The sequence below is a fragment of the Alligator mississippiensis genome, chromosome 13, assembly GCF_030867095.1.
Source record: "Alligator mississippiensis isolate rAllMis1 chromosome 13, rAllMis1, whole genome shotgun sequence".
NCBI lineage: Eukaryota > Metazoa > Chordata > Crocodylia > Alligatoridae > Alligator > Alligator mississippiensis.
The window spans coordinates 43080690-43095328 of record NC_081836.1 but is presented as its reverse complement, the minus strand read 5'-3'; the positions used below and the strand labels follow the sequence as shown (position 1 = coordinate 43095328).

General features: G+C 43.6%; 1 protein-coding gene across 1 annotated transcript in view; it reads right to left on the bottom strand.

Annotated features, from left to right (window-relative positions):
• ABCC1 (ATP binding cassette subfamily C member 1) overlaps positions 1-14639 on the bottom strand; it is an 80579-nt gene that overhangs the window by 2190 nt on the left and 63750 nt on the right. The window contains exons 21-30 of the mRNA XM_006261580.3: positions 13526-13664; positions 12285-12492; positions 11011-11321; positions 8129-8328; positions 7399-7519; positions 6773-6874; positions 2789-2935; positions 1656-1814; positions 1181-1347; positions 202-396 (exon numbers count right to left, since the gene is read on the bottom strand). Of these exons, the coding sequence (XP_006261642.1) occupies positions 202-396; positions 1181-1347; positions 1656-1814; positions 2789-2935; positions 6773-6874; positions 7399-7519; positions 8129-8328; positions 11011-11321; positions 12285-12492; positions 13526-13664 (1749 nt within the window). The remainder of the gene's footprint in view (positions 1-201; positions 397-1180; positions 1348-1655; positions 1815-2788; positions 2936-6772; positions 6875-7398; positions 7520-8128; positions 8329-11010; positions 11322-12284; positions 12493-13525; positions 13665-14639) is intronic.

The window sequence follows — 14639 nt, the reverse complement described above, 5'->3', positions numbered from 1 at the left end:
CAACCCTCAGAATCCTTTGGTTTGAAACAGTGGAAGCCAGAGGGAACCTGTGAATTTTGTGCGAGTGCAGTCCTAGCAAAGAATAGGAGAAAGTTATTTAAAATTTGGACCACTGCTCATGTGGGTTAACAGCTCTGTATGCAACATAAACAAGATAGGGGCAGCATGTGTTATTCTTCTTTAGCAGTCACATTTCTTTACCTTGTATAGTCCATAATAGTGTTTAAACGATGTGCTATAGTCAAAACAGTGCAGCCTTCAAATTGAGTCCTTATTGTTGACTGTATAAGATCATCAGTTTCAAGATCAACCGCTGCCGTGGCTTCATCTAGAACCAGAACTTTGGACTTTCTAAGCAGAGCTCGAGCAAGGCACACCAACTGACGCTGTCCAACACTTTGTGAAAACAGGAAAAATACTAATTTTCAGAAACAACTTAGCGCCTTTAGCTTCATACCTTGTTGCCTGTAAAATCTCTTCTACGTTTCAGATGCCGAAATTCCAGTCTGGTACTACCTCAGTGTAAAACTGAAGCAAGAGCCACACTGGAGGAATTCTTACTATAGCTCCTACACAGCAATTAAGCTTTAATGATGTTTTAGCCAGTACAGATTGTGATGAAGTCCACAGCTCTGTACCTGCACTGGTTTGGAGGCAGTTTGCAATCAGCATGTTGAATGCTGCTATTTACAATTAAATATTGCCCAATAACAGTGTTATAACTGCAATAAGAGAACTGCATTTGTTCAGTGAAACAAATTGTGAACAACTACAACAGAAAGCATCTAAAACATGCCTAAGGATGGTCTAGCCAATAAATACTAGCCTTAAAAATGCACCAGGAAATGGTAAGGAGAATACATGTAAAACTTGAACTTTACCGTACTTGCAGGAAAAAAAAAAACAATTATGTCCTATCCATTTTTTAATTAAACTTCCCCAACACAAGTATTTCAGGTATTACACAATGAAGAAAAATTCTGTATCATTAGTCATACTGCATGCCAACTATGTAGATGTTGAAACAGAATGTAGGGTCTTTGGGACAGGAATCTCCTTTTATTGGGGAAGTAATACTAAATCCAGCATTTGAAAAAAACAGAAAGAACACACATATACACCCTTCTCAAATGTTAAAAAGTTTTGCTCTTTGACATGAAAAAAGGTAATCTTACTATACCTTAGATTTTCTCCACCTTCAGAGCACTCGTGATTAAGTCTGTCAGGAAGAGATGATACAAAACTTTTCAAGTGAGCCAGTTCTAAAGATGTCCAAACTTCTTCATCAGAGTATTGGTCAAAAGGATCAAGATTCATACGCAAAGAACCAGAAAACAGGACAGGATCCTATGTAGGAAAATGGCACAGGATCAACAATTCTGCATAAAAAAGACTATGGCAAGTAGTCCTGAAAGATGTTATCCAAATGGCAAGGAAAATGGCATAGTTTGTAAGTGACTGAAGGGATACAAGTAAAATAAGGAAATACAAAAGCCTGATTCAAAATCAATTAAAGTGAATAGAAAAAGTTCCCATTAACTTCACTGTGCTTTGGATCAGGGCCTAAGAAGGGCATTAGTACAAAAATCCAGTTTGTTAAAGCAATAGTATTTTAAAGAAATTACTTGCAATACTGACAAGAACATCAGACCTACCTGAGGAATAATAGTGATCTTGAACCGCAAATCGTGGAGCCCTATTTTTGCAATGTCAACTCCATCAATAATGATTTGTCCTTCAGCTGATTCATTGATTCGAAATAAGCCTAAAGTGAGAGAGGATTTCCCAGCTCCTGTTCTTCCAACTATTCCTACCTGTTGGAAAAACACACAGATGGAAGTTACCAATTGAATTCAGCTTTTCCCCAAAGTGAAAGTACTAACAGGAGTCTCCTTACAGCAGATGTATTTTCAGGAAAATTTAATGCAAAACAACTTAAGAAAAAAAAAAAAGAGAGTTGTTAGTATCAGCAGCCAGAAGGTAGAGGAAGTCTTTGCAAATAGAGATTCTTCCAATAGCACATTAAAATTCAATGCCACATAGAAGACCTGTTTGATTTCCCTAGAGGAAAATGCAAGTGTGGTGAATGCATGTGGTAGAAATGTTAAGGCAGTTCAAACTTGTACTTTTTAGAATGGTGTTTCATAGCCCCAATTATGAAATGATAAATTTGATGTTTTTATTGTTAGTTTAGGATATATCTGTATTTCACATAGCACTTAATCATGTGTTACACTTACTAATCAAATATGGAAATTTCCCATTTTTTCTCTTTCTGTGACAGGTATTACTCTAGAAAGGACTTGTTTATTTGAAAGTAAAACAAACAATATGCTAACCTGTGTAACCACAAGTATAAGTCATTAATGTGTTACAGATCAGAACTATTAAACATCACACCCAAGTCTCACTTTTCTAGCACACACGCAAGTTTTATTGTATTGTTTTGCTTATGTTTATTAAACAAGGCAATTAGTTCAAGTCTGTAATATTGCAGCTTGTGTTTGCACAGAGAAACACCATGAGCTCAGGCAGGGGAAAAAAGCTTAGTATGCAGACAGCACCTCTATCTCCCTCTGGTTGTAGGTCTTTATAAGATTAGAGCCCATTATAGCTGCCAACTAAAGAATGCATTCTTGCAACCCCAGCAGCAGAAGCTCTATCTATCTATCACTGCTAACAGCCCCAGGGCTCAAAATTCCTGCGTCAGCCCAATATGATGTCACTATACATATACACCGGCTTGTAAAATTAAGTGCTTGTATAAAATAGCCGATGTGGTGCTTACCTTCTCGCCTCCATTTATGGTAACATTTATATTTTTCAGAACCAAGTCCAAGTCCTTCCGGTAACGTAAACCATAGCCTCTGAATTCCACTTTCCCTTCGTGAGGCCAGGTGCTTGGAGGAGCAGTGTGCTCAATGCTCCATTCAGCCTGAAAGAGCAGCCAGATAAGTAACATGCTCACGACCCTTTCACAGCCCCTTTAATACTTGACAAACCCTGATCGAGTTCTAAAAAATCCATCCTGGGAGCCAGGATAGTGGGGAAAAAAGGCAAGAGTTTAGTTTTTGAAGAGGGCTGTGCTGGAAACACAAGACAGCAAATCTAGCTGTGCAATGAAGACAACAAGCCTGCATGATGTAATCAAGGGCAACCAACAGACAGAACTGAAAGCTTTACAAGACCACAAGATGAACGAGTTCCGTCTCTGCCTTGAAATGGATTGTAAACAGGACACAACTTGAACTATTCTGTATATGCTAGTAGCCCCAGACAATGAGACTTGCACTCACTAGCAGTGAAAACACAAGCAATGCATCCCACAAGATCTATGACACGAGTCATTGAAAGTTTCTAAAAACCAGGAAGTTTCATTAGGTTTTGTTCCAAAATCCCAACTCAGGTCAGGCTCTCCAAGCAAGTTTTTTGCTTCTGGTTTTGCAGAGACCAAAAGCCACAAAAGGCAGCCACAAAGAATTTACAGCACTTCACGTATAAAAATAGGCTCAACTTGGACTGAAACACAAGCAGGCATCTTCCTTCTAACCCAAAAAGAAAGTAAAAACTCTTCCTCCAGGAAAATGAGGTGGATGAGGCTTTCATCAAACAGAAGAAGTTTCCCTATCACAGGCCCTGGTTCTCATGGGGAATTTCAATCCCCCTACATCTGCTGGAAGGGCAATACAGCAGTATAAAGACAATCCAGGAAATTGTTGTAGAGCATTGGGGACAACTTCCTGGTGCAAGTGTTGGGGAGACCAGCTAGGGGCCACACTCTTCTTGAAGGAAGCTTGGAAGTGGAAACTTGGGAAAAACAACTAAGGAGGAGTATAAGAGTATTACTCGGGCATGGAGGGATGAAATCAGGAAAGGCAAAGTGCAACAGGAGATGCAGCTAGCAAGGAACATGTGGGCCGTGTGTAGACAAAATGAGAGGCGTGTGGGCACGACACTTTAAAGTGGGCTAAATGCTTTTGCACTGCTTTAATGGTGTCAGTGTTTGCACGCATTGGCAGCGTATTGCACATTAATTCCAGCTGCCATAGCACATTTGTCGGCATAATGCGCCTTAAATGACTTGGGGCGCAGCAAACAAACTCTTTCGAGGAATTTTAGTTTGCTGCCCCTTACAGCCAGAGCGAAGCACCAGGCTCCATGCAGCTCTATGGCTCTGCAGGAAGTCCTGTAGGCAGCCTGGCAGCAGTCTGGGAAAGCAGCAAGCCTGATCTCCCCACCCCCCGAAACCTGCCTGCCTGAGCAATGTGGGGGCATGGTGCTTCCCTCCGCGGCTGCAGTGCCCCCCAGGACTGCCCAAGCTGGGTGCCTGCGGGTGGGCTGCAGGGGAAAGCACCAGCCCCCCCGCAGCCCAGGAACCACTCCGACCGCCAGCAGCTCACCCTCCCCTCCCCACTGGAGCGGCAGATAAGTCAGCCGGGTGTGTGCACAACACAGGGGTTTAATCAGCCCTGAACTGAAGTGGTATTTTTAAAACCCACCACTTCAGTTTAGGGCCCCCATTTTGCTTACACACACCCGTGAAGGGTAACAAGTAAGGTTTCTACAGGTATGCCAGCAACAAGAGTAGATTCAGGGAAAGCGTGGGTCCTTTTACTAAACAGGGGAGGAAACCTAGCGACAGATGGTGTGGAAAAGGCTGAAGTACCCAATGCCTTTTTTTACCTCGGTCTTCACAGACAAGGTCAGATCCCAGATTACTGTACCTGGCAGCAGTTTTGGGAGGAGGTAAGCAGCCCTCAGTGGTGGAAGAACAGGTTAGGGACCATGTAGAAAAGCTGGATGTATACGTGTCCAGCCCCACGGGTGCTGAGGAAGTTGGCCGATGCGACTGCAGAACCACTGACCATAAACTTAGAAAACTTTGAGATTAGGAAAGGTCCCAGACTAATGGAGAAAGATAAATATAGTGTCCATCTTTAAGAAAGGGAAGAAAGAGGATCCAAGGAACTACAGCCTCTCCTCAGTCTCTGGAAAAATCATGGAGAAGATCCTCAAGAATCTATTTTGAAGCACGTGGAGGAGAGGATCATTAGGAACAGTCGGTATGGATTCACCAAGGGCAAGTCACGTCTGACCAACCTGATTACCTTCTATGAACAAGATGACTGGCTCTGTGGATGTGGGCAGCGCAGTAGGCATGATATAACTTAACTCTAGTAAGGCTTTTGATACAGGTCTCCCACAACATTCTTGCAAGCAAGCTAAGGAAGTAAGGGTTCGATGAGCGAGACTACAAGGTGGATAGTAAACTGACTGGATCATCGAGCTCAGAGGGTAGTGGTCAATGACTCAGTGTCTAGTTGGCAACCAGTATCTAGTAAAGGTGTCTCAAGGATCAGTCCTGAGGCTGGGTTTGTTCAATATCTTCATCAACAACCTGGAAGATGTGACGGAGTGCATCCTCAGCAAGTTTGAAGATGACACCAAGCTGAGGGGAGTAGTAGATACATTGGAGGGTAGGGCTAAGAGTCTGAGGGACCTAAAGGAATTGAAGGATTGGACCAAAGGAATCTCACGAGGTTCAATAAGGAGAAGTGCAAAGTCCTGCAGTTTGAATGGAACGATACCATGCACCCGGACAAGCTGGGGATCAACTGGCTAAGTGGCAGCTCTGCAGAAAAAAACCTGAGGATTACACTGGACAGCAAGATGAATAAGAGCCAACAGTGTGCCTTGCCTTTCTTGGGTTGTATTAGTAGGAGCGTTGTCAGCAGATCAAGGGAAGTGATGATCCCCCTCTATTCAGGGCTCATGAGGGCATATCTGGAGTACCGCAGCCAGTTTGGGGCCCCCTACTACAGAAAGGATGTGGACAAATTGGAGACAGTCCAACAGAGGGCCGTGAAAATGGTTTGGGGGCTGGGGCACATGACTTCTAAGGAGAAGCTGAGGGAACTGTAGAAGAGGGGATTTAATAACAGCCTTCAGCTATCTGAAGGGTGGTCCAAAGAGGATGGGGCTAAACTGTTTTCAGTGGTGGCAGATGACAGAACAAGAAGCAATGGTCTCAAATTGCAGCAAGGGAAGTTTAGGCTGGATAGTAGGAAAAACTTTCTCGCTGGGAGGGTGGTGAAGCACTGGAACAGGATACCCAGGGAGGTTGTGGAATCTCCATCCTTGCAGGTTTTTAGGACCTGGGTAGACAAAGCCTTAGTTGGGATGATATAGTTGCGGGTGGTCCTACTCTGAGCAGTGGGTTGGACTAGATAACCTCCTGAGGTCCCTTCCAAACCTAATTTTCTATGATTCTACATATGAAGGAAAACATTTTGCACGAATGCCAGAAAATCAGAAATGGAGTTTTGCGCAGCTGCTTTTGTTAATTTAGTACAGACTAAACAGAAAACATTCACTAGAAGTAAAAAATGCCTGCTATGCTGTACTCTGCCACGAGAGGGCGTTCTCACCATTAAGAACTAAGGAAACATCTAGCTCTTTAAAAAGGCCAATTAAACATTAATATCCATAAATTCCCTTGTCAGTAAGAGATGGGATCCTATACACAAAGCAAATTCAGCCCAGTGGAGCAGCAGAAAACAGCTTACAATATTATCATCTTCTCTTCAAAGATGAATACTTTAGTTTGGCCAAGTGGCATTTTAAGTATTTAATCTTCTTCTCACCCTTCTTTGTTAGCATTACAACACAAACTCTTTGTGTTGGGGAGGTAAATAGCAGGGCAAACCCTGTAACATAATTCCTGTGATGACAGCCCCACAATGCGCTAGCTATAGTGGCCCATTCACTGTACCTCTGTCTCCATTTCAGAATACTCTTGGATTCTTTCCACAGCAACAATGTTTGTTTCCAGCTCAGAAGACATGCGGACCAGCCAGTTTAGGTATGTTGTAATCTGGCAAAAAATAAAAAGAAATTAAGAAAAGAAAGAAATTCCTCAGCATAAAGTTTACAAGTGGTCATTAACACTAACAAGCAAATACTGACAGAAGCATGACCCCCCCACCACATCCAGTTTCAGTGGGAGCTGTGTAACTATATCATGGAGTAGTAGTCCTTTGCCACTGCTGCAGTCACTAAACCTGCGTCTCATTTGCTCCACCAGACGCAGGTCACAGCATTAGTTTTGTATTACTGATGTAAATGTAATTTTTCTTTTTTTCTTTATAGCCCCTCACACACCAGCAAGACCTACATCTCCAAGCTCTTTCAAGACTCGTATGGTAGCATTTTCTCTTTTGCACGTTCCTCACCAGTTTCCTTCTGAAATGTGTTCTTTATTTCTATTAGGTCCCTTGGGATTCAATCCATAGAAGACTACATGCAACTAATCTGTACTAAGCATACTGTCATATAGTAATAGAATAATAAACAGAGTGATGAAGTCTTAAACATTCAGAGGAATTTTAGGTAAGTCACCTGCAGGGAATAGGACACAGAGAGACCAACTAGTCCCGGGCTTTTGCGAGCAATCACTGCAAACAGTGCCGCAAAGAGAACAATACAATTCCCCACGCACTCCAGCCGGACAGCCAGCCATCTGCAAGAAGAAAGCATTTAGTTTTCCAGAACGTGTGGATCTGGCGCACAAAGTAAACCTGTATTTTTCCATGAAACTTGTTTTTAAAACTAGTGATACTGAGGTGTTTATATCAGTTCATCCTTATGATCTTCTGGGAATTGGTAAAGTTGTAACGTATTATAAAATGCCGATGACATTAAGCATATACATGCCTATTTTAACCCTAAAATGACTGCTCATTGAACAACCACAATTAAGCTAGACTTGTAAACCGCATTTTGAGGAACTCAAGGATGAATTTCCAGTAAAAGAAAAAAAAAATCCAGCTCTGACCTCACTGCCCGTATACAGCCTTATCTATTTTAAGTGGAAGGCTGTCAAATATGAACAGTAACCAAACTCTAAAAGATGGGATGAAAAATAACACATGCAGCATTAAATTTGGCATCCTAGTATTATATAAAGTGTTTTAGAACCATATTTGGAGTTTTCCTACCAAAGCTTCCTGTCAAAATCAACCAACACTGGTTTTGTGAAGCAACTTTGTACTTCCTAGAAGCGAGGAGCAAGGACAGTGGGACTGGGATCTTGTTACAGTATTCTAACCCAACGTTTTGGCCCCTCTACCTGTTTGCGACAATGCTGGGGAAGTAAGCTTTCTGATTCTCGTCCACTTTCGTGTCATTCTGCCGTATGAAACGCTGCTGTTCTTCAAAGGCTCGAATGACACTGACCCCCAAAAGGGTCTCGTTGAAGTGAGAATAGACCGGAGAGCGACTGACAGATTCCAAACGTTTCAACTGGCGAGAGGTGGCCACATAAAATCTCTGGAAATCAAATCAATAGTAAGTACAATCTGGAGATGGATTGTAAAGGGAATGAAAGAAAGAGAGAGAAAAATAAAAGAAAAACTAACTCATGCTCAACCCCAAACTATTCCACTAGATAAAAGTAATATATTAGGACCTATTTTAGGAAACCCAATTTACTACTTTGAGGATGCATACATTCAGATTTCAAGGCCAGAAGGGACCATTCAAACACAATATAGGGCAGGGGTGGGCAATTATTTTGGCTGGAGGGCCGCTTAACAAATTTTGGTGAGCTGTCAAGGACTGCAAGGGTAGCTCTGCCCATTGACAAGTGCCCCGCCCCCTGGTTGCCATCTTGGGACTGGTAGTCTCACCCCTAACCCTTGCCACTAAGTCCCTTCCCTTGCCCCAGAAGTAAGGGGGTGGGGGGAGGGAAGAGAAGGAGAGAAGGTGTGCTATGGTGTGGCAGAGCCAGGCCTGCTCATCCCATCTTGGCTGTGGCATACATTTCCCAGCAGCAAGGCCAGAACTCGCATGGCGCAGCAGGGGACCAGTGCAGCCTTTCCCGGCAGAAAGCGGTTCCAGCTGCCTGGCCAGGACCCACACAGCCAGGCTGTGTCTGTGTTGTGCTTTGTGGTGCGCTGGAGTGCCAGGAGCTGGGGAATTCCTGCGCCACCAGGCTGGGCCAGCTCCACGCCTCCACGTGGTGCTCCTGGCACTCTAGCTAGGAGCAGCACGTGGAGGTACAGAGCCGGAGTTCACCAGTGATCCACCCCCACTCCCCTGTGGCCCATTCTTACCTGAATTTCCACTTTCGGATGGAGGGAGGGCTCAGAAACAGCCACAGCTAGGCTGAGGCTGGGGTTGGTCATGTCACAACAAGAGCCTGAGCTGCTTGTTGCAGCTGCAGCCTCATCAGGTAATAGTCTAAATTTTACTGGAGCCCCGCAGGCTGGATAGAATGGCTTGGCAAGCAGGATCCAGCCCATGGACCATATTTTTCCCACCCCTGATCAGGGTTGGATTGACACAGGGGTCGGCAACCCCTGGCACGCGTGCTGAGCATGGCACGTGAGGCCATTTTGCTTGGCATGCCATGACCAGCCCTGGCCCCGGGTAGCTGCTGCCAGCAACAGAGCCCGGGCTGCTCCCAGCAGGACCTGCAGCATCCCAGCAAGCAGCGGGCAGAGTGCGAACAGCTGCACTGGGCTCATCACTTCCATGCCGGGAGCAGGGGAGAGACCAGGGCTGCGCTGCCTCAGGCCCTTCCCCCACCTCCAGCTCCAAGGCACACCTGCACGTGCCAGTGTGGAGCTGATGCTGGAGCCCGGCGCAACTGGTTGGAGCCTCCCGGCTGCAGCTGGCCACGGCTCTGGGGAGCTGCTGCCAGCTGGGATCCCAGGCTGCTCCCAGCAGGCAGCTGGGATGCTGCAAGCCCTGCTGGGAGCAGCCTGGGCTCCAGCAGCTACCCAGAGATGAGGTAGCTGCTGGCAGCCACAGAGCCCAGGCTGTGGGGCAGGGGCACAAGCAGGGCATCCTGCCATGTAACCCTTGCCCTCATTTTGTTTTTCTGCCATGCCAGCACTCCGGCATCTTCCAAGGTAGGCGTTGTGGTGTTTTTCGGCACTCCAGCCAAAAAATGTTGCCTACCTCTGGATTAACACATAGGCAAACAAGGTACATGCCTAGGGCAGCACTGGTCTTTCCCTCTGAAGTGGCAGTGCGAATGGCCCTCTTCCCTTCCCCTCTGCTGGTCTTGCTGCCACAGCAGCTGCTTCCTAGCAGTGACTCCAAGCCCTATTCCCCATGGGCAGTAGTGCTGGGGTGGGTCTCAACTGGCCCAGAGTCCACAGGTTTGTTTGCATAGGGCCCATTAAAGGGTTAATCTGGCCCTGGCCCTGATGTAGAGCATCTTTGAAGACTGAAGATTAAAATCGCTTGTTAGAGATTTTTTTTTCTCCCTATATATACTTGTTTGAAAACTCTAGGATCCCAAAGGCAAGCTGAATTTTTGGATCACACACTAAATCACAAGCATGAAATATTCTGCAGCTGGAATGAAGCAAACCAACCCACTAACAGCAGTGTAAGAATAAGCTTACACCCATAGCTGGATTGCCTCCACAGGGCACAGGAGTAAAAGGGCAAAGCCAGCATACGTAAGTTCATAACACACAGGAAGCACAGCAAGAGTAAATGCTTGACTGCACAGCCACTTTCTCTTTTTTAGACAATTATCTTTCTGACCCGGCATGCACTTTAAGCCTGTGCACTTCAAAGCGCACTCCCCACTTGGGTTATACATACTTGAGTTTCTCTCCAAGTAGCAATAGGAACAAATGATCGATGAGAAAATTCTCTATGAAAAGTACCTTACAAACTCCCACAAGATTTTTAAAAAGCACTATTAAATATTACCATTATCTACTACACAGCAGCTCTAATGGAATGATCCAGGACAGTAGAAGACATCCCAGTTTTAATGGTGTCTGGTAGGGAATGCTAACTACTATCAATTCAGTGAGCTGAGTAGACAGACCATCCACAGTGCATTTCATGAAGTACCCAAGAACACAGTCAGTCAAACATGGACTCTGGTCATTATCTTATTAAAATCCATTCAAGTGCAGGATCAGAACAGAAGAACTGACAAGAGGTAGCAGATACTTCAAAAGCTCAACAAGAGATGTTTCCCACCTGCACAAAGAAGTAGATGAATCCCAGGGGTGGAATTACAACAGCAGCTAATGGTGTGGCCAGCAAGATGATGATGCAGGCCCCAATGACATTAAACAGGGAGCCCATAAACATTTTGATAATCTGAGGTATCATAGAGTCAATGGTATCCATCTCCTTAGAAAACCGGTTCACTAAATTCCCACTAGGCGTTCGTTCAAAGAAACTCATTGGAGACCTAAGGACATTGTGAAGTAGGCCAAGGTGCAGGTATCGTGAAGCAAATATCCCCCCTATGGACACAGCCATTGAGTAGCCAAACACAGCAATACCTGGAGGAGAAGAAAAAAAAGCAGAAGAGATGCAGATTTGATCAACTCTCCCCTTAAAAAAAAAATCTTTCATGATGTTTTCCTTAACATAAAAATACCTCAATTCTGAGTCAGTCAGTTTAGCTTATTGCAATTCAATTAGGTTCTTCCTTTGAAAGGCAAGAGTTTGTGATCTTAATTATTTGGACCAAGTGCTAAAAAGAAAAAACTAAAAATATAGGCACACTGAAATATTTTTTTTGCCTTTTCATATGCAACTTCATAGAGTATTCGCAGACAATATGGGTAAACCCTGGTCCCTTTAAAACAAAAAATGGACCTCATTTCTTTCTTTTTGAAGGACCAAATATGGCAATTCAGTTAAAAATTTTGTGCTGTTTTTGTTCAAAATAGACACCTCCCAGCACCATCTAGGAGCCTTCTCCACAATGCTATGCAGAGCAGGCATCTTAATCCTGACCTAGAAGAACCCCTTCCATCAGCAAGAGGAGACTTCAGTCCACGTGGCTCAGTCAGTCTTTGGCTTCTCCTCTAGAGCAGCCAGCACAATTGTGAAAGACCATCTTGTTGGGATGCTGGGAATCACTTGACAAGAAATTGCCACAATACATTCACGTGAGTTACCATGGACAGAGATAATTCACTTCAAGTAGGCCCAAAAAGCATCACTGGTGATAGAAATGTATCACACTACTGGTATTTGAAACAAATTACATATTCATTTTTATTCGAGCCGTTAGAAGGAAGGAGCCCAATTCACTGGCTGAATGTTGCACTGCAATTGAAACTGTCTCATTAAATAAATAAATAAACAAAAATCAATGCAAATTCCAGCAAAAAAGTCTTCAGCAAGCCTTTGTTACAATGCTGTGGATACCAAATTACCAGGGATTATTAGAAACAACAGGGATAACATTGGCTTTCATGCTGAACTGATCAGTTGAAATAAAAGTCCAGACAAACCTTGAGAAATTCCCAGTGCCCCATACACTCCCAGCCTGAGGTGTGTGTGCTGCTGGGTTCCATTGATAACAGGATCATCAGTCCATAAACTTAGCCAGTAGTTGGAGGCCAGGGAGGCTATATGGTTGCATATAAAAAGGAAGATGCTCAGGAAAGAGATTAAAAGTCCAATTGCCTTCATGTATTCCCAGTACACTGCTGCCTTTACCTAGAGACACAAGGGAAGAGGGGAAAAGATCACTTAAAAGTTTAAGTACTGATGATTCCTTTACATTTAGCAATTACCCACAGGATCAGTCAGCATGCCAGTTTTGTTTTGTTTTTAAATACCTAATAGCCACGATCCAGAAAAAACAGTGCTTCATACCACCACTGGTGCCACCTCTGAACCAAATGCTCTGCAACAATTAAACACTCAACTGCTGCAAACACTGCCCCTCTTACAGGTGGTAAGAGTGAAAAAGAGGGAAAGCAACTTGCCAAGGTGACACTGGAGACCTATGCAGAGCCAAGGATAGAACTCAGCAGTTCCAACATCTGCTCCTGTGCCTTAACCATAAGATTATCCCACCCTTAATAATAGGATATAATTCACGTGGAGTAGGAATACTGTGACAAAAGGAAATCGGAGAGCCAAAACTAATAACCAGTGCATAAGAACAGGGCTCCCTCTAAATGTATTTGATAACTTAAAGATTCAAATGAAGTGGAGTAGCTGGCATTTATGCTGCATCAGAACTGCCATTGTCTCTGAAGATGCATTCAAATCTCTCATGAGAAAAAAGAAAAGTTATAGTAGGCTTTAGGACCTGCATTTTTCATGGAAACTTGGTTTTAATCCAACTGTTTCAATGTCAGCCTCTCTAAATAGATGACTGGGTCACTAAATGTGTTGCAACCTTGCAGCTTCTTTACAAGTTAAAATTAGCAGCTCAAACTTTCATGTTAACTTTGGAACCATCACTGAAGAGTTTAAAAAAAAAAAAGAAAAATCACATAAATGTGCATGAAACTGATTTCATTTGACACTTTGCCAGCCTACAAACAACTCTGAAGTTCAGCTGAATGCAGGGCACACTGAAACAGTTACAAACAACCTCCTAAACCATGCCTAGTCCCTCCTTCACATCTGTTGCATGCTCCTCCTCCTTCCACTTCAATGCCATTTTAGCCAAGTTGCAGGGATTTTTGATCAGTTACATTTGTGGGCAGGGTACAAAGAGGAAGAGGTTCGTTCTCACCCTTCCAGTTTTTGCTGCGTCAGCCTCTGTTAGTTTCCAAGTATTTTTGTCTTCTGCTGCCTTCTGGAGCTCTGTTGTACTATTCTGCTGCAAAGATTTCCCTGTTTCTCCACTGTATGTAGATGAGTTACTGAGCTGTCTGTTTGAAAAACAAATAGTTTTGTTTAATGATACAAAGGGACCAGTTGCTTCACAGGCAGCTAGATTCCAATGGGCTGGACCTACAAGTCTAGATACCAGCTTATTCTGCTTTAGGGTAAATCAGGCAGACATTCCCTTATCAAGTGAGTATACGCAAATGCTTAGCATTGTGGCCCCAACCTCCATGCTTCAGAGTCTGTCCCTAGGCACAACTCTTTAGTAGTAGAAAATAAGCGTTTCTACAGAACTGGCACAAGAGAACAGATTAACACACCAGGGAGGAGTTTTGTTCGCTCCATCAAACTTAATGAAGAACAATGAACATCAACCTTTCTGGATCCTGCCATTATATTTTGCAGATTCTGGGATTCAGAAAGAAGTCATCTCAGTCACTGCAAGTGGAAAGTTAACACCCCACCTCTTCCACATTCTTGAACACACCTTAGAATTTACATTAACAACCAGTCATCTTGATAATGTCCATCCTTTATAATGATCAACTAATAGGTACCCTGGTAAGAAGCCTCCTGCATTGTATGCAGCCCACAAAATGGAGAAGTCTGTAGCACAGTAAGGTGAGATTTACAAAAGGCTATAAAACGTTCATGGCATGAACTTGTTTAAACACAACGGACACTACATGGTGTAAGCAGTCCTAAATGCTCTCTTTGGAGGCATGAATGTGAGAGATGCTATTTTTCCAAGTCTTTGTTTGATTCAAATTAAATTTTAAAAAGGGCCTTTTCCACAAAAAAAACCTCATTGCTAGTAAGAGCAGCAAGACTGCATTCTCTGGGATTGGGATACAAACTGTTCGATGCACATCAACTAGAAAAAAAAAAAAAAAAAAAGACTTGGCTGATCCATATTCTTACCTCTGCACGTGGAATTAAACAGAAAAATGTCCCACTAGAAAATTCTATCATTGAAAATATGCACTATGTATTTCTCCCTCCCACAGGCGCCACTCCTC